This window comes from Primulina eburnea, chromosome 3, assembly GCF_022965805.1.
Source record: "Primulina eburnea isolate SZY01 chromosome 3, ASM2296580v1, whole genome shotgun sequence".
Taxonomy (NCBI): domain Eukaryota; kingdom Viridiplantae; phylum Streptophyta; class Magnoliopsida; order Lamiales; family Gesneriaceae; genus Primulina; species Primulina eburnea.
Genome location: NC_133103.1, coordinates 18952265 through 18976314, shown reverse-complemented (window position 1 = coordinate 18976314; position 24050 = coordinate 18952265). Strand labels below are relative to the sequence as shown.

General features: G+C 34.4%; 2 protein-coding genes across 2 annotated transcripts; both read right to left on the bottom strand.

Moving 5' to 3' along the window:
- Nucleotides 1–15677: 15677 nt before the first annotated feature.
- On the bottom strand, nucleotides 15678–17883 carry LOC140827194 (transcription factor MYBC1-like). The gene is made up of 2 exons (XM_073189818.1): nucleotides 16563–17883; nucleotides 15678–16116 (listed from the first exon to the last, which is right to left on the bottom strand). The coding sequence occupies exon 1, from the start codon at nucleotides 17496–17498 to the stop codon at nucleotides 16563–16565; it is 936 nt and encodes a 311-aa protein (XP_073045919.1). The 5' UTR covers nucleotides 17499–17883; the 3' UTR covers nucleotides 15678–16116.
- A 2079-nt stretch (nucleotides 17884–19962) lies between these two features.
- Nucleotides 19963–22516, bottom strand: LOC140827193 (G2/mitotic-specific cyclin-2-like). Its single transcript, XM_073189817.1, is given in 9 exon segments — nucleotides 19963–20125; nucleotides 20221–20399; nucleotides 20468–20626; nucleotides 20716–21093; nucleotides 21185–21259; nucleotides 21261–21461; nucleotides 21550–21607; nucleotides 21727–21874; nucleotides 22301–22516. Coding segments are annotated over 9 exon segments (1377 nt in total). The 5' UTR covers nucleotides 22338–22516; the 3' UTR covers nucleotides 19963–19983.
- Between the last annotated feature and the right edge of the window lie 1534 nt (nucleotides 22517–24050).

Genomic DNA, 24050 nt, shown 5'->3' with positions numbered 1-24050 from the left:
CAAGGCAGCACCTGTAAATTGACTGCCACTGACGCACTCTCCCACCATAGCCTAGCGTCTCCAGTCAATAAGAAAGTGGCACAACGGACTCTGTCAGCATCCGTCAGTTCCATAAAGTTGAAAATTACTTCGATGGACTTGATCCATCCATCAGCTATCATCGGGTCAGTGGTACCCGAAAACTCCTTTGAACTCATCCTCCAGAACCTCTCATATACTGCCTCTGGTTGGGGCCTCGCCCCTACAACTACTGTTGCAACCTGGTTCCCCGCAAACTGTGTGAAGAACTGCGTCATACCCGCAAGCATCTGTGCCTGCATATCTGGTGGTGGAGGTGGTGAAGGATTGGCCCTCTCCTCATCTCGATGTTCCCTGCCCTCTACTCGGTGCTCTCTGTTCTCATCCCTTGTTTCCTGGTCAACCAAACGTCTAGGAGGCATACTGTTCCAATAATTCTCCCAACACGTAAACCCAATATGCATGAACATATATCAATATTTTATATTGCACGCAAATCAAACTAAAACATGCAGATACTGAAATCATAACTTGATGCTTACTACATAACGCAAAACTTTAAACTTACAGACTTGAGGTGTGACTTCGTGAGCTTCTTGCGACTGGCAGTAGGCATAACCTTTTACAAGAACACCGCTCTGATACCAACTGTAACGAACCGTACTTTTCATACTTAAAATTTGCGGAAAATTAAAAATTTTCTTAATTGTAAACATTCATACGGTCGTCACTCAACATTCATAAAATAATCTCACAATCATTCGTCACCAATAAAATTTTGTTAAAAGAATTGTCTCAAAATATTTCGCATCCAGATGCTTAAAACTTAGAGTATTTTTAAACTTTGCATAAAACGTAAACTTTGCGGTCCTCGGGTCTAGCCTGTCACTCAGCCCAAGCCTGCCCCTTGGTCATCACCTCCTGTCTCCTCCACATAGTCACCTGTATCGATCAAGTCTAGTGAGTCTAAAGACTCAACACGTATAAACTGAGATAACGAGTACTACATAATAAAATCGCATGCAACTTAAAAATAGGACATACATAACTTGAAACTTGAGCTTGCATAATAAACTTAAACATACGTACGTACATAGCTAGACGTGCCATCAACATAAACTTTCATAAACATACTGCATACTTGAACATACATAACTTCATCATTTTGCATAGAGGATGTTTCAAAGCAAGTGACCCGTAACATAAATGAGCCTGATCAGACTATACCACAGTACTGGGCTGACAGGGACGTATCCACTGCCGCATACATAAGATCCTCGTTCATAATTTAACGGGCTGATTGGTCCCCGTTCATAATTTAACGCTTTCCAACCACGATCTAACCCGTTCATAATTTAACGGGCGGATTGGTACCCGTTCATAATTTAACGCATTCCAATCCTAACATAATTTGGTCACAAGACATTTAGTATACCTCAAAACTTAAAATATTTTCTTGCACGTCATACATACTTACTTGGCGTTGAGGGATTCGTTGGACTTCGACTGGGGTCGTCGCTGCACATACTTAACTTGCATAACTTAACATAGAAATCATACTTACTCTCAAGTTCAATCGATACTTAGGACATTCTAACATTTCCCCATAACACGACCCTGGATAATCCTTGCACTAAACCACAACTTCAAACCTCAAACGTGTTATAATATTTTTCCCAAAATGTGAAGGACACGGACCCCGTGCCTACATCCGTGTAGGGGTCCGTGTAGACTCGGGTAAAAGGGTTCGGAAAGGAGGGTGGACACGGACCCCGTGCCAAGGTCCGGGTAGAGGTCCGTGTAGACTCTAGAAAAAGGCTCCGAAAAGAATCAAAGGCACGGACCCCGTGTCAGGGTCCGGGTGGAGGTCCGTGTAGACTCTGTAATGGCGCACCAAGAGAAAAGCAAAGACACAGACCCCGTGCCAGAGTCCGTGCTCGGGTCCGTGCACCAGCGGGACAACGAAGCTACGAAAATTCTGTACATGCTTTGCTCAACTTTCTAGACTCGGTTGCACGGACTATGAAACGACACCCCGAGACCCATCCTATCATGCCCTAACATCAAACCATAAACGTACAACCACCCAAGGCAACGATGTTCCCCTACGACACATCCAATTCAAAACATAGCAATTGACACCACTTCGTTACCTACGACTTCTAGTGCGTGTGATTGCCTATCGACACTAGGCGACGCATCAATTGACATCCTATCATCATAATAATCAAACCTAGATGCAGCAACGATCACCTGTCGATCCCCAACGCAGCCTGCAACAAAGAAACTTCAAGAACACAATTTTTCGTCAAAGTCGCAGTTTTGATACGAACAGAAAAATCGAAAATCTCAGATCTGAAAAGTGTTTCAAAAGTGATCCCAACGTAGTTGCTCAAACTTTTACGCATCATACACATGATTTTTCGCAAAAATAACAATGCACGCATAATATGACATGATCGATGCATCAAGAACAGATTATACGTGCCTTTTGAATCTTAAACGTTACCGAACGGCGTCACCGAAGCGAGAAAGGAGCGAAGGATGATCCGGGACCAACGAGGCACCGATTTCTTGCGATAAACTGAACGAAATCTTGCTTGGAAATACAGGGAAGGGGACGGCTGCTATGCTAGTGAAGAACCCTAGCTTTCTTTTTTTCCAAATAATAAAAACTAGAATGAAACTTGTGTGTGTGTGTTTAGGCGTGTAATACTGTGTGTAAAAGTGTGTTTGTGTGTGTGTAGCGTGTGTTTTAATTAAATTAAAAGACTAACTTTTTGCTTAATTAAAATAATTATCTACTAAATAAACACTAACTCTCCTCTACCTTTTTAAATAAAACTCTTTAGTTAAAATATAACACACACCATACTAGACTTTAAAAGTTCTAAAATCATAAACTCGCAAAAATAATTAATTTAGGATTCAAACTACTAACCTCTCATAAAAATACTAATTTAAATAAACTTCTCAATTAAAATAACACACAAAATACTAAATTTTAAAAGTTTTAAACTCTTAAAATTTCTAAATAATTACCTTAGGCTTAGAATACTAAAACTTAAAAATTTAATTAAAATCCCCCAAACTCAACTTAAAATAAAGTACCCCGTTTTAAATTGCCAAAATCGTCACCGGGTCTTTTCATCAATCCCGCTTCGAATAAACGCCTGAAACACGAAACTCGAAAGACATCTTAACGTGCATCACGCAACATAATTAATTTAAAGATAATGCATTTAAATAAATCATACATGGCTAAAACTCCTTTAAAATTAATTAAATGCTTTAATAATTTACAAAAAATGCAAGGGTTTTACGTGTACGAAATTGGGCTCTACATCCACCACCACCACCACCACCTGAGGGAGCCCGACAGCGCAAGGGAGACAGATTGAGACGACTAGAGACTGAGATGCAGGATCAGAGGCAGTTACTAGTCGAGCAGCGCCAGGTGCTAGATTCACTTCAGTACCGCACGGACCATTTTATGAGATTCATGATGGATTTAACCTCCGTGCTTGCTCAGCGGTTCCCGCCCATAGTTCCAGAAGATCCCATGTTTCCCCAGCCGCCTGCATGGCTACCGCAGTATCCAGGACCACCACCACAGTATCCAGGACCTCCTCCGCAGGTCCCACCCCAGCACATGGATGAGGATGTCTATGATGATGACGGCGAGCACTGACGCTCGTCGTGTGAGGTATGCATGTCTCATTTCTTTCTTGTTTATACATTGAGGACAATGCATATTTTAAGTTTGGGGGGGTGATTTGATTATTGATCTGAGCTGAATTTGATCTGAGTTGATTTGTTGCTTTGATGTTATTTGCTTTGATGCTATTTTTTTTATGTTTAAAAAAAATTTAATTCATTCTTTATTTTTATTTTCGTAGTCGTTAATTGTTTTTTTTAGAATTGTGGAATTAAGGTAATAACCAAACAATGATGAGAGTTGACCCGAAATTCATGTTGTTCCTTGATTACGAATCCGAATGCATGCTATCTTTACTTAACCGTTTACACATTAATTCACGATTGCTATCATTGTTGATACACCCGATGTCGAGAGAGTGTTCATGTGGTTTTGATTTGAAATAAATGAATGGACTCCAAAACCTGCATGTTGATTACTTGTTGTTGAGTCACATGTTCACTAACACAAAAATGATTCAGGCAGTCTTTGATTTATGTTGGGCCTGTTTTTCCTTGAAAAATTTGTCAATTGTTATCCCTTTGAGCCTAAATGAGAATGAGATGTGGAATTCTTTCTGTTTGAATACCCGAAAACATGATCTATCTGTGTTTGTTGATTCGTAAATTGAAAGTAGTCTAGAACTTGGTTTGGCACTTTTCGAGGCGAGATACGGGTATTGTGTGACTTAGGGATGATTTAGGCAATTTTTGGAACGTTTGAGCCTTTCAAGCCTACCCATAACATCATATACACCCTAGTGTCCCATGTTTGAGCTTAATGAAAATCGAATGGAGTGTGCCAAGGCACACAAAAGTCCCCATTCGTATCAATTCTAAACTCCTACGTCAACTACCAACTTTTGAGCATATACACTAGTACCTACCGAGAACTGAGAGAAAACGAACATGTGTATCACTACAAAAGTTCTTCTCCCTTGTGTGCATATAAGAATATCATGAAAAGATGAAAAGAAAGAAAGAAATGTCTATATAGAAAAAAAAGTTGAATAAAGAGGGAAAGAGTATGACATGTGATGTGAAAAGGAGGACAAAATGGTGAAAATGTCGTGACAAGGCAAGTGGAAGTGAAACAAAAGGAAGGAGACGCGTGTTGAAAAATAAATTGGTTTGTTTTCTCTCACTTTTGACTCCCTACCTTTATTTGAAGCCATTAGCCATAGCCTAACGTTATAAGCTTAAAAGACCTATTAACCGAGTCACACGTACCCAATATACTAGTGGAGAAGAGTTGTCAAAGTTATGCCTAAGGACACTTGAAAAATGCCGTCGATAGACACATAATTTGATTGTGTACATGTGCGCATCTCATGAGATGAACAGCTATGAACGTATCTTGGCATTTGGAGTGGGTAAACGAGAATAGCAGAACACACACGCACGTGAACTTTGAGTAATGTGTCATGTGTTTGATTCAAAATCATGGAAACTGTAATCTCTGAGGCTAGTGGTTATCCTTTTATTCCACAATTCTTGTTCATTTAGTTATTTTCTTTAGGATGTGTTTAGTCTAGTCTAGTTAATGTTTTATTTATTTTTAGTTTTTATTTGCACGGGACTAGCAAAAGTTTAAGTTTGGCGGGATTTGATAAGTGCATTTTGTACACTTAAATTATCTTTATAATTCATACAGATTGTTAGTCTTTTTGGGCAGAATTATGCGTTTCATGTTATTTTTGGTGTGATTGCAGGTAGCCAGGTAAGGCCACTGAACGAGCGTGAAAATGAACTAAAATGGTGCTCAGGAGAAGAAATGTGACCAAGCAAGCACCGAGGGCAGTAAGCCCCGCGCACATGCGCGACTTATCCCCGCGCACATGCGCGCAACTGGCAGAGAGCACGGCGCATATGCGCTGCTCATGGCGCGCATATGCGCGCGCAAGAAGACGGCAACGTACAGGAGACCCGCGCATATGCGCGAGTCTGTGTCGCACATATGCGCGCAGTGCGATGTCCAGAAATAAAAGGGTTCGGCGTTGATTTTAAAAGGGGTTCCGAAATATCTTACAGACGGCCGTCTTATCACTCGAAGGAGGAGAGAAAAGTCAGAGCACGGAGCACGGGACGCGAAGAACGGAGATAGAAGACGTTGAATCCGGACACTGAGACGTGCTTTCATCTCTCGCCAACACGTTCTTAATTCGGTTTCTTACTTTTACGTTTTTAATGATTACAAACAGGTTTTGTATTGATTTAAATTTGAGTATGAACTAATTTTATACTCTAGAGATTGATGTAGTCTTGGTTGAACCTATGTTAGTGGCATTTTGAATTTTCATGAATTAATTCGTCGTGTTTATTTGTGATTTCTTGTGATTAATGCTTTTGGATTACTGGCCATAATTCGATTGATCAAATAAATAAGATCTAACACTCGAGAGAGGGGATTGAAATTAGGAAAGGAGAAATCACATCGTTAGATATTTATAACGTGCAAAAGACGTATAACTCTGACGAATCCATAAGAGGACCTTGGTTGCATTTATTACGTGTTGCTTGATTTTGAATAGATCACTAGTACAAAAATCGGATTTTATTTCGCCAGGCGTTACTTCGGCAATAATAAATTACGAAGTAATACATTACCAATAACTTCAGTAATAACACAAGCGAAGTAAAATAATATATTTTACTTCGGATGTTTAAAAACACGGGTTTCACTGTATTTTTTTTTTATATTTTACTTTGGCATATCCATTTTGACGATATAAAAAATAATGAAAACATTTGATACTGAAGTAAAAAGATGAACCGATAAGTTTAATGAATTTAATATCGAATTTTAGCGACGGTTGAAGAAACACATGTCGCTAAAATATAAATCGGCGACGGTTTAATTTAAACCGCCGCTAACGTTAGCGACAATTAAAGAAAAACTGTCGCATATTTTAAACTAACGACTGTTTTTTGTAAAACCGTCGCTAACTTTAGCGACAGTTTAAATTCAACCGTCGTTAAAATAGCGACAAGAAAGAGTACACCGTCGCCGATTTAAAATTTTGTGTCGGTTCAAATCAAACCGTCGCAAGTTTCAAAAAATTTCCACCCGCCCATATTTCTCTCTATTTTCTTCCACCACTCTCTATAAATACATGCAAATTCTCTCCAATTTCTTCAACTTCACTTCACAACAATTAAATTTTTTCTCACTTACACGATTTTACAACTTCACAACACTTAAATTTTTTATTTCTTACACGATTTTACCACTTCACAATACTTAAAATTTTTATCTCTTCCACGATTGTACCAATTCATAACACAGATTTACTAAATTATTAATTTTTTTTTATTTTACCTAACATATTAGCGACGGAATTCATGTTAAAAAATGTCGCTACTTAGCGACGGTTTTTGTATGAGTTCCGTCGCTAAGTAGCGACAGTTTGTAACATGAATTCCGTCGCTAAATATAGCGACGGCTATTTATAAACCGTCGCTATATTTAATAAACCGTCACCTTCAAACACCGGCCAAAGACTTCAGTAATTTCAATCATACAACTTCGGTTATTATACGAAGTGAAAGGTACATCTATTACTTCACGTCCATATACTTCGGCAATTAACTACCTTATTACTTCATATAATACGCGAAGTAAAAAGCGATTTTTCACATAGTGGATATATTAAAATCGGTAATAGATAATACAGTTCTATTTATCACTCGACAGAGGGAATAGAAAACAAATTGCGAGTTCTTGGTTAGTAAATATGATGTAATTTAATAACATGTTAGTTAATTTTGATTTAGCATAGGGGAAGTCAGACGAAATCATATCTCTAGATTTATTGCTCAGTGAATTTTCTACTGCGTGCTAGAATTACAGGAATTGTTATTTTGTTTGACTTGATTTTAAACCAACTATTTGATTAGTCAAAATAAAGTTAAGCTATGTCAATTATGGTACTTAATATACAATTTTAAATATTTACTCTTCGTGGGATCGATATTTGTACTCAAACCAGTACTAAAACTTGACACCGTATACTTGCGGTAGTGAAAACACGCAACACAAGCACTATCGGTGCATGAACAGATAAAACATATGAACTCAATCAAAAACTTTGAGATTATAAAATTTATTATGATAATGTTAGTTTTGTCATTACAATCTAATATATAAATTTAATCACTCTTATTAAAATAATACCAAACATTAAATATAATATCATACATCTTATTTATCTTTAACTTATCCTTATATTATATATCACATGTTTATCTTGTCATGTGCATCAAACTATGCCTTATTATTTATATCATCAAGCTGCTATATTTAGCACACACACATTTGTATATCTGACCATTTAGGATCATTCTCGTGATGTACATTCACTCAAGTTGTTCATGTTGTATGTTTAGTATGACGTAGAAGGATATTGCATTCAAACTTACATATATCTTGTGTCATTTACTTCATTCTACTTATTATTATTTGTCTGATATTTTTCTACATGCTTAACTTGTTAAAATATCATCAAATTGAATATATATTATAACTCACTAGTACCAACCAAACCTTCCGGACTTTTATTTGGTCTAGCCTAGCTTGTGTAGAATCCAGCTTTGATAGCTAACAACTACTAAGGTCGGCTAAAGTTTAGAACAACATTGTAAAGAATTTATTAAACCTCTTTTAAACCCTTTTTCGATTGTAACATAATATGTAGGAAATTTAATATAAGAATTGACTAAATTCGATATGTCTATGCTTAAACATAACATGTAAACATCGATATGCAGAAATATAAAAACAAGAAAGAATTCTAACCGTTGATGTTGATTTGAGACGGGAACTAACGAGATCCCACGACGCGGAAAACAGAGAATTTTCTAAACCTTTTGCAGTTTTATGATATGATGTATTACTTAATTAATTGCATTGATTTTTGACCTATAAGCCACTATTTACAGATATTCTCTAACAATCACATAGAGAGTTGAGATTCAACAAATTTTGATGACATTTGTCTATAATATGTAAATCAAATATCAAGATATTTATTATTCTCGATTTATTTCATATTAGATATGAGACATTTCTCATATTTAATTAATACAATATGTTGACCATAAACAAATTATTTTGTAGACCGTAATAAAATAATCACACAAAATTGCCTAACAACAACAAAAAAAAAAAAATACATAGAAAACTAATTATCGAGCTTCGTCTTTGGACCCTTTGCCGTTTAGAAGAGGATTCGAACCATTGACACAAGAATTACTACTCCAAGAGAGAATGAAGGGCTCTAACAGAATTGTGGAGTCCAACATGTAAAAGTTAAAAAATTAATGCATTTCATTGGAAACAAAAAAAATTGGGAACAAATCATGAAATAACTGTTAAAAAAATTAATCTTTTATTATTATTTTAAGACAAAAACAATAACAAAATTATATATAGAAATCCTAGTAGGTCTCAATTTATACTTAGAGCCCAATTGGTATGTTCTCTATTTGAACCTATTCAATTAGGTGGTCCATAATAAGATTAAATGACCTACAATTCGAAAATTTATCCCAATTGGGCTATACATATACATATATATATATATATATATATATATATATATATATATATATATATATATACATATATATATGTATAAATATATGTATATGTATATATATGTATATTTTAGTGCCAAATTGGGAGAATTTTGTATAATTTTGAGCCGAAGAGAGTTTCTTTTTATTCGGTATAGAATTGAGGAATTTTAAATGCATATTATTCAAAATCATCTAAGATTGGGCTCGAGAACATGGATTTGAAATTGAATGCTTTCAATTATAGTTTAATTGTTCACTATGAAACAATATATCAGATATTAAAGTTAGAGTAGGATTCTTGTAATCTTTATTTGTGAGACGGGTCAACTCTACCGATATTCACAAGAAAAAGTAATACTCTTAGCATAAAAATTATTGCATGACCCAAATAAGAGATATGTCTCACAAAATACGACTCGTGAGACCGTCTCACACAAGTTTTTGTCTTAAATTCATATCTTATTAGTTTACATATTATTAATACAAAGTATAATGTATTTCAAATGATATCATAATTGAGTAAACTTGAAATTCACATTAATTTACAATATAAAACAGAATAAGTAAATTTGTAGTTTAATATATTATTTTTCTAATCATTAATAATACATTTGATATCTAAACGCAGTCTAAACAAATTTGAAATTATTAAATTGCACATTCTTGAACCCATCCGCACCTTATATTATTTATGTTTATATACGAAAGCACATGGTGTTAGAAAGCCAAAATGGTGTTGATTCAAATTGCAAATAATTAATGGCACGAATATAGAATAAGTCGATGCCAGCTTTCTACAAGTTGTGTTGTATTGGTTTTTTTTTTTTTTTTTAAAAAATAAAACAAATTCATTATTTCAGAATATCTTGATTTACAGTACTAAGTAACCAAACTGGTATATCACCGGAAACCAAACAAAAGAATAATAAAAATCAGAAGTTTCACGAGAGCTATCCGATGAGCAGCCCGGTTGACCGATCTCGACATGTGGTTAATAGACAAGAACGCAAATTTATTCGATGACTAGTAATCTATCCACAAGATCGTTCTTGTTTGTTTTTTTTTTTTTCATTTTAAATAATTTATTCTTATATTTTTTTAATTAGTTTTCATATTTGAAATACAGAATTATCCATCCTATGTTTTTATAACTTCAAAAGTATAGAAGAATGAAAAACTATTTCAATAATTTCGAGAATTTGAGAAAGTGTTATAAGATGTGGTGGTTGTAAGAATGTTATAAATTTACCACAATAAAATTTTAATGTTAGTGTATTTTTTTTTTTGGGTTGAGTGAAAGAGATTGTTACATTTGGTATGAGCTCGTGGCTTAAGATTTTCGTGTCAAATGAGTTATACGGTATTGGTTTTAAGTTTTACTTAATGATAGAAGTGGCAATTTGATCCATTAACTTAAATAAACAAAAGCAATTTGCTCTAACAAGTTGTGTACTTATTAGTATAGTGGTATTGACTATATATTATGTATGATTATTTGAATTTGAGAAGAACGCAAGTTACAAACAAAAATCATACTTATATTATGTATATATATATATATATATGGTATTGACTATATATTATGTATGATTATTTGAATTTGAGAAGAACGCAAGTTACAAACAAAAATCATACTTATATTATATATATATATATATATATATATATATATATATACATACATATATATATTATTAAGGGAGTGTCACGCCCCGAAACTCGGGATTGACACCGGCGTTGTTTAACAATCACACAATCGAAACAACAAGCCTTTCGTAGCACATTTTAAACTGAAACCAGTTTATAAATCATAACCTCAAATAAAATTGTCTTTACAATAACGAAATCCAAACGAAATAGTAATGAATGCGGAAGCGTCTTACAATTTTTTTTAATCATAAATTCAAAATATAATTCTATTCTTATTAGTCGTGCATATCACCAACCCCAAAAGTGCTCGGACTCCTCTTCTTCAACATGTTCTTCTGACTTTTCTGGGGGGGGAGGAGAGTAAGGGGGATGAGTATTTTGGGAATACTCAGTAAATAGGGGACTTTGAACACAACATAACCAATTTAATAACATTTTCGAAACATATCATAAACGTACATCATGCTTTTCATAATCGTAACGTAAATTCCACAACATAATAACACTGCGATTTTTCACCTTTCAACGGTTTACTGACGTCAGTCCCTAAGTTTTAATCCTCTAAGGGGGCGAGGCCATAAAACAGTTCTATCCCACTGTTAAGGGCCATATGTTGGAATTCCACCCATTTTCAGGGAATCCTCACAGTGCCAAACATAACGTAACAACTTTCGTAAAAACGTATAGACAAAACGAGAGTACTCGACCGTATTTTTAAACCAAAAAATTTACGAAAATCATATATGCATAAAACCGAATTTATAAGCATTTAAAACAGCTCACTTACAATGATTATTGATACTAAAAACGTGGTGGCTAGGCTCGAAAATAGGGTCGCTTCTTGCTCCTTCTTCGGACGGACCTTCGGCTTGAATTCTTGAACGATTTTGCGCAGAGTTTGGCTAAGACAGGTTGCTGAAATTTTCGAGAGTTTCAGCAAGGATTTTCGAGAATTGGGTGTAAGGAATGGCTAGGGATGTTGGCCTATTTATAAGTGAGGGGAAGGAGCTCAACTTGGTATTAGAATCTTATTCAATTAGGCCCCAAATCCCACGTTAATTAGGCTCCAAATCTCATCCCATGGCTGCCGATTTTGTTTGCTATTAAATTTGTGATATTCCTTCCATAGTCTCTTGTCCTTACTTGGCTTGAAAATATAGGTGTAAGGGTGGAGGATTTGCTCCATTCTATTGGCTTATATTGCATATAATCCCTCAAATAAGCACCACAAATAAGGCAAAAGAAATCTAGTGAGGTTGTATTCATTCTTCTATATCTTGCATGAGAATTCCCAAATCTTGCAATATCTCTTACCTAATTTCGAAAACATGCTTGCAAGGTGTAGATTTAATTTGCTTGGCAAAGATTTCAATATATCTTATTCCAATACAAAATCTTGTGCTAATAAAATTTCCTCCCAATATTAATTACATTGATGCAAGATTTCGGTTCTCACAGAGAGGACCTAGGATTTTGATTCAGTGTAGGCAATAATATACTATAATTAAAAAAAACACAAATAAAATAAAATCTTCTAACCATAAAACACCAAAATAATTACCTTACAATTTTTCTTTTCGACTCTTCATATTTTGAAATCACCATGTAAAGTTTTTATTATCAGTTGATAGAAATATTTATTTTTTAGGAGAAAATATAAAGTCTACAACTGAAAAATAAGCATGAATGTATTTCTGATCGCAAAAAATACACAAAATCAAAAAAACAATCGAATGATCGACAAACATCGAAATAAAAAATATGCTAAATATTTATTTTTTGGATGAAAATATAAAATCTACAACTGAAAAATAAATATGAATTTATTTCTGATCCCAAAAAAGACACAAAATAAAAAAAACAATCAAATGATCGACAAACATCGAAGCAAAAAACATGCTAAATTTATTTTTTACGTAAAAAATATAAATTGGAATTCTTGTTAATCTAAGCATATGACGCATGTGGTTAGTCAAATAAAGCTTTGTACGGAAAGTTATAGACTTCCTATCTCATCTCTATTTAAGACACTATTAACAAGATAATTAATAACAGCAAAAAATTTCTGATTAAATGTCTGATAAAAATTTGGGCCACAAAAATTATTTTTAGAGTACGTCTTTTGTAAGACGATCTCACGAATTTTTATCTGTGAAACAGGTCAATCCTATCGATATTCACAATAAAAAGTAATACTCTTAGAATAAAAAGTAATATTTTTTCATGGATGACCCAAATAAAATATTTGACTCACGTAATTGATTCGTGAGACCATTTCACAAGACTTTTTGTGTTATTTTAAAAAAATATATATTTTTTGGTCTCAATGTGGACAGCTACTCACACTAAGCTCATGTTAGCTCCGCCCTTGTTTTTTTTATCTCTATATATTTTTATTTTTATTTTTGGAAAGGATAACTCTATAAAATTGATGTTTGGAAGATGACCGTTTGAACTATTTCTATCATGCGTGGATATTTAAAACATTATCAAATTGAGGATTAATTATACCAAAAATATAATATTAGTATCCTAAAATTTCTTAGCGTTAAGATAAAGGTAATTGATAATTTTTATTCCTTTATATTTATAATAATTAATTAATATAAACATACATAAATAATAATTATATCATTTCATGATTCCTATAATTTATTTGAAAATTATCATGAAGCATATGATATCATGTCTGTATTATATGAAACAATATAATATGAGTGAGTCTCATGTGAGACCGTCTCACGGGTTATAATCCGTGAGACGGGTCAACCCTACCCATATTCATAATAAAAAGTGATACTCTTAGCATAAAAAGTAATACTTTTTCATGGGTGACCCAAATAAGAGATCCGTCTCACAAATACGACCCGTGAGACCGTCTCACACAAATTGTTGCCATATAATATATATGGAACTCATAGATGATTCATGCATCATCTCATAGTAACCTTAAATCAATTGACTTAGGTGACATTGACACCCCCACAAATTAATAAATGAATCTGCTCTCTTTGTGTGGCTCATGCATGTTCCTTAGTTTAATAAATACTTACATACATACATATATGTATGTATAATTTCGATATGATGCACATCTATTGTGCATACTTATGTGAGCATCGTTGATGTGTTACTCACTTATAAAATGATCAATTTTTTTATGTTTTATCAAATCCAATATGTAGGACCGAGTGTTTACTGATTTACCAAAAGTTATAGCTAGTGGTAATGGTGTAATTACCGATCGCTCTATCAAGCAGGGACAATTATTGCACCCAACAATCTCCCTCAATCAATGAGAATCGAACCCATGACCTTGGCTCTGATACCAATTGTAGGACCGAGCGTTTGCTGCTTTACCAAAAGCTATAGCTAGTGGTAATGGTTCAACTCAAATCTTTTAAATTGCACAGCAGCACAAGCACCACGGTTCGATCGTTCTACCGAGCATAGACAATCATTGCACCCAACACAATAAATAATATACATCATCGATTTTTACATAAGTTTGTACGATGATTCATATCAAAACTATACTATATATGTAAATAAATAATAAGAGGATAATCCTAAACAATTCCCAAAGATGTGGAGACCAAACAATAAGATTATCTATAATTTCACTGAAGGAAATATTTTAAAATATTTCTCGAAAACAAACATTTAGGAGATACATTTTGGATTTTATGTATAATTTACAGTTATTTTCATGTTGAGTTTATTTATTTATTTTGTGAATAGGATTGGGAGATATATTTTGGATTTTATGTATAATTTACAATTATTTTCGTGTTGAATTTATTGCAAGTATGATATATAATTTGTATGTATAATAAAATAATATAATAATACCAAGTTGGGGAAAGTGCTACATACCCCACAATGTTCGATGTTCTTATTATTTACACACAAAACAAAGATCCTTCCAGCATCAATAAGTATCTCCATGTCTCATTCAATGAAAATTCGCAGCTTATAATCCACACCAAATTTCAATATTATAAGCATATAAAATAATAATTTATAAATAAATATTAAATTTCTCGAACCCCTATTCAAAACTTTAATTATAGCTCGATAGTTCAATTCAAACCAAATATATCTGATCTCGAATTCAAGCTCTTATTCGAACAAAACTCGAGTAAAAAATAACATTATTCGAAATTTTGCAAACTAAAAAAGTTCAATCTCAAGCTCAAATTTTTTCTTTGAAAAATAATAAGTAATATTCAGCACAACGACCACATCTACCATATGTAATGAGATCGAATTCTTTTAAGTTATATTTGAATTGATGTATTTCAGTACTTATATTGTATTATTGATGTTTTAGTTAAGTAAAACCAATAACTCCAAATTCACTCTTGCATGTTTAAAAAATATTTCAATTCATTATATTTTGTGTAACTAATGTTGAAACAAATAAATTATGGATTTAAGATTTGATAAAATGTTCATTGTTTACAATAAAATTATAATCGAAATTTGTGAATTTCAAATTCATCTTCTCAAATGATTACTTTGTGTTTCGATTGAAAGATGTGAATATGAAAGTGTATTTGAATGGAGAATTTGAAATGATTCTATGTTAAAATAAATTTGGAATTCATCATAATGACTTGAAAAATAAAGATTTTGGATTTGAAATCTTTTGTCAAAACAAATCTACAATATTTGTTATTATGAATTTGAAATCCTCAACTTCAAATCCATCCATCCAAATAATCTTAGTGTCACAATTGGCACCAATATACACAAATTATTTCCAACAAGCTACGAGTAAAGGAACATTCAAATAGTTGGGGATCGACAAATTCAAGGAAAATACGGCTTCCCACTTCAGATGAACATTACAACTGACATTGTTTCTCTGGAAAACACACCAACTACAACAAGAAAACTACTTTAATATACACGATATAGCTGCATATGCAAAGGGGAAGTCGATGCCGTAGTTTACGCTCGGTAGATGCTTATCAGTGTCTCAAATTTCTTGAAAAAGTTTCGACGCAGATCACCCTCAGGCATTGCTAACCAATCGGTTTTTAAAGCTCCTCATGTATACTATGTCGACTCTTATCCTCATTGAATCCCTCGAAAATTTCGATACCTCGTCATCTCAGCGACGCCAAAGAATTACTGTTTCAGGCTTTCAAGTATGGTGTAAAAGATCTACTGTAGACTCAACGGAGGAAAATCAGATAATTATATTGCTTCATCAATTTCTTTCTTTCTTTCTTTCTTTCTTTCTTTCTAGTATGTCCAAAGGGGGTCAAGTGTGATAACTGTCACTAGTATATGATACTCTAGAACCGATCTACTGCGACGAGAACCGACCTACTGCGACGATAATGGATTGGGAAATCACGGGCTTGACTGGATTCACTAAAGATAGAACTTACTACACGCACACACTAATCCTAATAAATGAACTAAGATTACCACATGAAGAGCAGAACAATTGAAGCAGCAATTTATTTAGCAATAAAATGCCAACAACTCCATCAAGAATAGCAGGAAACAGGAAATTGAAAAGAAACACTAATTTTTTACTTCAAAGATTGGATTTTAACAATGACAACAAGCATAATTCCATGGAGATGTTTGACGATTATCCTTACTCAATCGTCCCCGGTTGGAAACAGTGTAAGAACTCTCCTCCCATTTGCTGCAGTAGGAGATTCTAAATCCTCCACAAAGGCCGGAGCCGCCACGGACCCGTTATTGCTTTGCACCGGTGTCCCAGTTCTCTGCATCTGGTGATGCGATTGCCTCATAAACGGGTGGTCAAACTTCCCATTTGGCGGCGAATTCCCAAAATGCCTGAACTGCTGCTGCAGCTGCGGATGGTGGTGCGGCCCTGGCCCTACCACCGCCATTTGGTGGTGATGTTGCATTGCTGCGGCCGCCACAGGCACAAACGGCAAGAAATGCTCTGAATTTCCCCTGGCCGGATGCAGAAAATGCGCTGGCACGGGCGAGCTGGCAAACAAATGGTCCGTAGCGGGGTCCATACCGGAACCAGACAACCCCGCGGGACTGTTGCCGCCTCCGATTCCACCACCACCGTTACTCGAAATGCCCTGCATCCGTTTCAAATAAAGCCGGTACTTCTGCAAATGGCTGGCAACATTCTCCCTTGTAAGCCCATCAACACTCATCAGCTGCATTATCGTCTTTGGGACAGCATTCTTGATCCCTAGATGGGCCACCGCATCAACAAATCTCTTGTGCAGCTGCGGGGTCCACACCAGGCGGGGCCGCTTGAGGGTTCTCGCAGGCTCATCTGAACCAGGACCGCCTCCTGATCCCACCCCGGCGCCACTCAACTCCAGCGAGTCAAATTCAGCCGAGGAATTGGGCTGAGACGAATGGGTAGCCGACTGCGGCGGAGGAGGAGGCGCGTGGTGGCTGTGAAGGTCCTGATCCGGGGTAGGAATGTTGAAAGCTAGCGCTAGATCAGGAGTAATTAACGATTGCGACAAGGGCATCAACTCTTCAGGTGAAGGCAATTCATCTTCCCATTTGGAGAACCAATTCGACTCCTCTTCCCTCATAGTCTTCTTTCCTTTTATTCCCCCGCTTCTCGGATTCACCGCTACAAAAACTTGTTCTCGAAAAAGGAAAGCTCACGGGGTGCCAAAATTTATGCAGGAAAAAACAATTAAAACCCCTTTTCCCTTCGCTATCTCAACAATCCTTCTTCGCCCATGAAACAAAGAAATTGATTAATTGCCAACCAAATGAAAAGGGAATCAAGAAAAAGTTGTCTTTTTCAAGTGTGTGAGATGATACATAAAAGTAGAGGACTTCAAGAGCTGTGAAGTGCTTGCAGATTCGTGGACTGAGAAAAAATTCACAGACCCTTGGAATTCTCGGACTCTTAGTCCTCTTCTCCCTCTCTCTAACATAGGAGGAATGATTTTTGGATAGATTGGGGTTGGGGGGCTGGGGGGGGGGGGGGGGGGGGGGGGGGGTGGTATGGAGGGTTGATCGAGGTGGATCTTGTTTTCTTCTTTTCAGCTTTTATTAATGTTGTATGTGTGTGGAAATGGTATACGAATTTGATTTGTTTGTTTTATTTTGTTTTCCAGCATTTTGGGGATTATTATTTATTTAATTCTTTCTTCTCCTTTTTATGTAAATAATCATTTTAGGATTTTAAAAAAAATTATGTCTATAAAACAAAATCAGTAGGTAACCCGTGACCTACTTCAAATTTGAGTGAGTATTATGTGAGATCCGTCTCACACAAGTTTTTGCCTTCATATTTAAAATGAAATTAATATTTTAACATAAAAATTAATATTTTTCTATGAATTAGAGCGGACGAAAAATCTTACTATGTATAATAAGATTTTATCTTCTAAAGTTTTTTTTAATAAACATACATCATGTATCTTTACTTATATTTCCAAAAAAATATTTTACTTCAATTTTTTTTAAATCCTCTGAATTTTCAATTAATTTTTTTAACCTACGGATATCATTTGTATTTTATTTTTATTATTATTTTTTAGAGTATATATTTTTAATTTTATATGTTGAAGCTGGCATCCGTGGAAAAATGATATTTTAATGGAATAATAAATAATTTATTCGTTGGATAATGGCATGAGATGCGTTGGCGCGTGAATCACACTCCTGAATTTAATTGGGTCCAAGACAGTCAGTATTCAGTCATCTGTCATGTGATTTTGTAGGAATCAACGAAGTCAAGTTAGATTTTTTCCTTTTTTTTTCTAAGTCTAAGAAAATAGGACTCGCAGCTTCATAACGTCTCATAATTTTTTATCTGTGAGACGGATCAATCTTATTGAATTCACAATAAAAAATAATATTTTTAGCATAAAAAATAATACTTTTTCATGAGTGACCTAAATTAGAAGTCGTGAGATCATTTCACACAAATTTTTGCTATTTTTCTAATATTTATATAGATAAAATGGTACTCTCTTGATTTAGGTCATCAAAAATAAACATTTTAATTCATTAATGGGTAGAAAATTAATTATTTTGGATAATTGAGCTACTAGAGAAAAATAAATTATAAATTATAATAATAATAAAGAGATGACGAAGTCATCATTTTTTTTAAATAAAAATTTATTTATGAGCAATCATTCACATTCATTTTATTTAACATAAGATGACAGCGAGATAGCGAAATTAGAGATTTAATTAAGACAAAAACTTGTGTGAGACGGTCTCACGGGTCAAATTTTGTGAGACGGATCTTTATTTGGGTAATCCATGAAATAGTATTGCTTTTTATGCTAAGAGTACTACTTTTTGTGGTGAATATGGGTAGGGTTGACCCATCTCACAGATTGATATCCGTGAGACGGTCTCACATGAGACCTACTCTTTAATTAATAGGGACGAAACTAAAATTCTAAAAGAATATTTAATCTAGAGGAACAAAACGTGACATGTAAGTGGATTTCATATTAAATCAAGTGACGTTATGTGTGAAATTATAAAATCAAAATAACGAGTCAATTTTATAAAACGAATCTTTAATCCGACCCAACTCGTAAAAAATATCATTTTTATGTAAAAAAAATAATATTTTTTCATTATAATTATAGATAAGATCAGCCAATCTGACAGATAAAAATCTGTGAGGCCATATCTACTCAAAAAAATTACATACGCAGATAGATGATAATATATTATTTTATATTAAAGGAAAAAAAAAGAGAGAATAATAGTATGGTAGATAGTCTTTTTCTTGTGATTAGGAGGGAATATTTTTGTGTGCTCGATGTGATTAGTGGTTGTTTGGTTGTCATTACGGATTCCTTATATTTTTATTCTTCACTTGCGTACTTATTATTATATGTATATCTCACTTGTTGGGACTAGAAAATGGAAATCATATAATTTAATGATGTTAATTTTTTGTAAATCTGTATAAAAATCTACCAAGTGTTGTATAATTAAGAAAAATTTAGGTAGAATTTGACCAAATTGTCATTAAGAAAATTCTTGCCAAAAAGAATTTATAGAATCAAGAATTGAAACCAAAAACTACAAGGCTCAGTTGGCAGGCAAAAGAGATTTGGCTGGTGGAAGCAGAGCCACTGCCTTTCGATCCATACTCGTGTATTTTCTGTAGATCCCCTTGAGCTTGTTCTCTGCCGCAGCCGAATGGAAGCTAACTAGTAACTTTGCACAATCCCTGATCACCAAAAAAAGAAGAAGAAAAAAAGCAAGATCACACACACAAACAATCAAGAATTACAAGGCCAGTTTTTCTTGTAAAATGCTACGTACATAAGCTGCGGTTCTTGAAAACCGGTGTGTTTTTTAAGCGTTTCGTTCCAAAGGGGTGTCTTATTTAAAGTGGATCTTGCTGCATAGACTGCTGAGGCAGCAATCACTGAGGGACAGTACATTAGTGTAGCATAATTCATCATCCCAAGCTCAGCCAAGAAATAGACCATATTCTCAACCTGAAGAAGACATAATAATTTAAGAACCTTGGGGGTTTATGTTTATACTAAAAAAAATTTGGTCGTACATCGGAATCAGTCATGGATGCTTTGATGAAACGAACAAGAAACACGTATGGAGTCGGGACAGTCAAGTTCCATTCCAATTTCCCTAGTATTCGTTTTTCCATGAGCAAGACTTGTTTGTTTGAGTAGGTATTGTCTGAGAAGCCAACTAGCTCATTAACCTGCAATAAAAAAACACATGGTTAAGATCGAAGAGAGATATTTTACATGAATCCAAGTGAGTTACATTGTCAGATTTTTATTTATGCACCTCGGGGGCCCAAATTTCTTCGTATTTCGAGGCTACAAGCATGGCACTCATGCCCACCAGCTGAAGTTCCCTTCTTGATGCAGTCGTGGCCGACAGATACCGGTCCAGTATGTTGATGGTCAGGTAAAGAGTCTCAGGAGAAAGCTCGAACTTGTAGTGAACTTGGATTAGCCAATCTATTAGAATCGCTCTCATTTTTTCATTAATTTCTGGCTGTGAATCCATGTAAGCATGTGGTGGCCTGCTTTCATTCTCGGCTGACTTGTAGTAACTGTACATTTCTTCGACATATTCAACAACTGCCAAGTCATTGTTCACATCTGCAGCATCAATATCCACTATGTTCTCTTTCTGTTTCTCGCTCAGCCCATAGGCAGCCTGAAAATCAATCAAAATGTTTCAAAAAATGCTTCTGAAAATAGGCAAACAAAAGAAGCTGTAAAATCCAAGGGACAATGATTATAGAGACCTGGCTTCTGGCAGTAAGTGTTGAAGTAAGAGTTGGAGCTTGCTTTCTTGATGATGACTTATCCAACAAATTTTCATCCTAGTTTTTCCTTATTCAATTGTGGCGGCTTCTCTTTTACGCGAACTCCCTCTGTATCAGGGCTGATTTCAATTATCTCCTCAGGCTTAGGTTTGGCAACATCCTTCTTTTGAACCAGTTTCCTGACCAGGGCGGCTTTTTTATCAGGCAGAACTCCATCGGCTACAATGGCCACATTTCCATTTACTGCCATCAAGTTCTGTGATTCAAGAGAATCCATAAAAATTTGTTAGTGAACGTAAACTTGAAAAAAAACTATTTGCAAGATGTTATTTCAAGAGACGCACCTTGTTGTTTTCGGACGCGGCGGCCTGGGCATTGGCCAGTAATTGAGCACAGAAACTCCTGGAAGTTAATACCAAACTCTGATCAAAATCGATGAAACATAACACACACACACACACACACACACACTGAATTTTCATCAAATTCTTGTCGAGAACAAAGATGAGAGAGTTAAATACCTTGTAACAGGTCGAGAAACCTGAGGGAGTGGCTTGCCGTTGACCCCACAAACGGCGACCATATTCCCAATGTCTCCAAGTGCACGTCGGTTCTTCTTTTCAGCTACCATGTTCTTCTGTTTAACGGCACCAGGAATCGGTGCCTCGCCTATTAAATTTCGTTGTAGATCAGTCAAACAGTAAAGTAAATCTTGAAACAATAAATGCAAAAGATTCAAAAGAACGAAGAAAAAGATTGATTAACGCACGATCATGGTGCCACTGATAACAATTTCTACACCGAAATTTTAAAAAAAGATTTACATTCATCAAAATGACTTGAGACATAACCATCGCACTACCTACACAAAGAAGACCATAAAGAATCGAAAATGATATCATTCAAAATCACAGGAGTCCAAAAACTAAAAACTAAAACAAGAAGAAACCCTTCAAATTCAACGAACCCAAACGATCTCTTTTCTGAGCATGGCTATCTATAGTCTTTTATCCGATTCCAGATCAATAATAATAAATGAATAAATCAAACAAAACACACCCTGTAACAGATACAAAGTAAGATTGAATTCAATACCTCTGTTCTTTGGCAGAATAACTTGTCTTGTCGCCATTATAGGAAAAAACTTCACCCTTTTTCTTCTTCTTCTTCTTCTTCCCTCTCTTCTGTCTCTCCTACAGACTTTCTACTCCCTGTGAAAAGCAACGGAAATTCGCAAAATGGAGAAGAGACCCCCCTCTTTTTAAAAATAGAGAACCAGCGCTTCGTTCCAACGGTCCTCCTTTTCTTGATTTTCTGGCCGTTGGATTGGAGAGATCGATCTGACGGTCTGAATTTATTGTTTGTAAATATGCCGTAATGCACCACCGCCTTGGGGCTTTGTAGCCGTTGGACTGTTCAATAGTTACCGTTGGATTATATTTTCTTAGGGTTAAAAAAATGATTTCCATGGACAAGTATATTTTATATATCATTTTTTTTTTTGATGAAATTATATAAAATATTTTATATTTTATATATCATGAAAAGAGAGACAAAATAAAATTATTTTAATAACTTTTTATATAAGAAAACTTAATTGTCAAAATGTCTAATTTTTTATTTACTTTTAGTAAATAAATCAATTATAATTTTTGAATAAATTAATCAAATTCTGAAATTCATATTTTTGCTACATTAATTTACTGAAACGCATGCATCTACACTCGCAAATCGATATGCAGAAATATAAACATAAGTGAATTTTAATCTCTAGCAAATGATATTGAATTTGAGACAAGAACTATTGAGATTCCACGAACACTGAAGGCAAAAACTTGTGTCAGACGGTCTCACGGGTCGTATTTGTGAGACGAATATCTTATTTGGGTCATCCATGAAAAAATATTACTTTTTATTGTGAATATCCGTAAGGTTGACCCGTCTCACAGATTAAGATCCGTGAGACGGTCTCACATGAGACTCACTCAACACTGAAAACGTGAATCTTCTAAACATTTATGCAATTTATATAAATTATGTATTTCTGAATAACCACGCAGATTTAGGGACTATATATGTTACTATGATACATGTTCTCTATGCATCGTAGAGAGACTCAATATCTGGAAAAGTTTGATGATATCTATTCAGGACATGATAAATAAAATCTCAAAATATTTATCATTTTAATTCAAAAAATACTCTTGATTTTTCTTCTTTTAAATATGAGACATCTCTCATATTTATCTTAATGAAATATGTTGACAATAAATAAATTATTTTATAGACTTTAATAAAATAATTTGGCTAACATATTTATCTTAATGAAATATGCTGACCACAAATAAATTATTTATAGATTTTAATAAAATAATTTTACATTCTCCCACTTAGTCTACATATTTCAAATGAACTGAATAATCAAAAACCAATCATCATCTAAAGTTAAGAAACAAATACATGAATCGTGATAATAAGTGTTTTTATATGGAGTATTATCTTTATGTATCACATGTACCATATTTTTTAATAAAACTTAATGAATAAAATTAATGTTTTATTTTAGATCCAGCTTTATTAATATTTTTTAAAGATAAATGAATATGTACATAAATATATGTGAGAAATATCGTATCTGAGTGAGTTTTATAAATCAAAACTAAATGTATATATCATAAAATCTTTAGGAACCAAGTTCATCATCATTACCACATAAATTCAGTGCAAACATGTTTGATGACCATTTTATTTTGCTTCAAACGATCTCCAACAACTAAAATATTTTATATTAATATAGTTAATACAAATATCATTTTAGTCACATAGAATACAAATGAATTTTTGT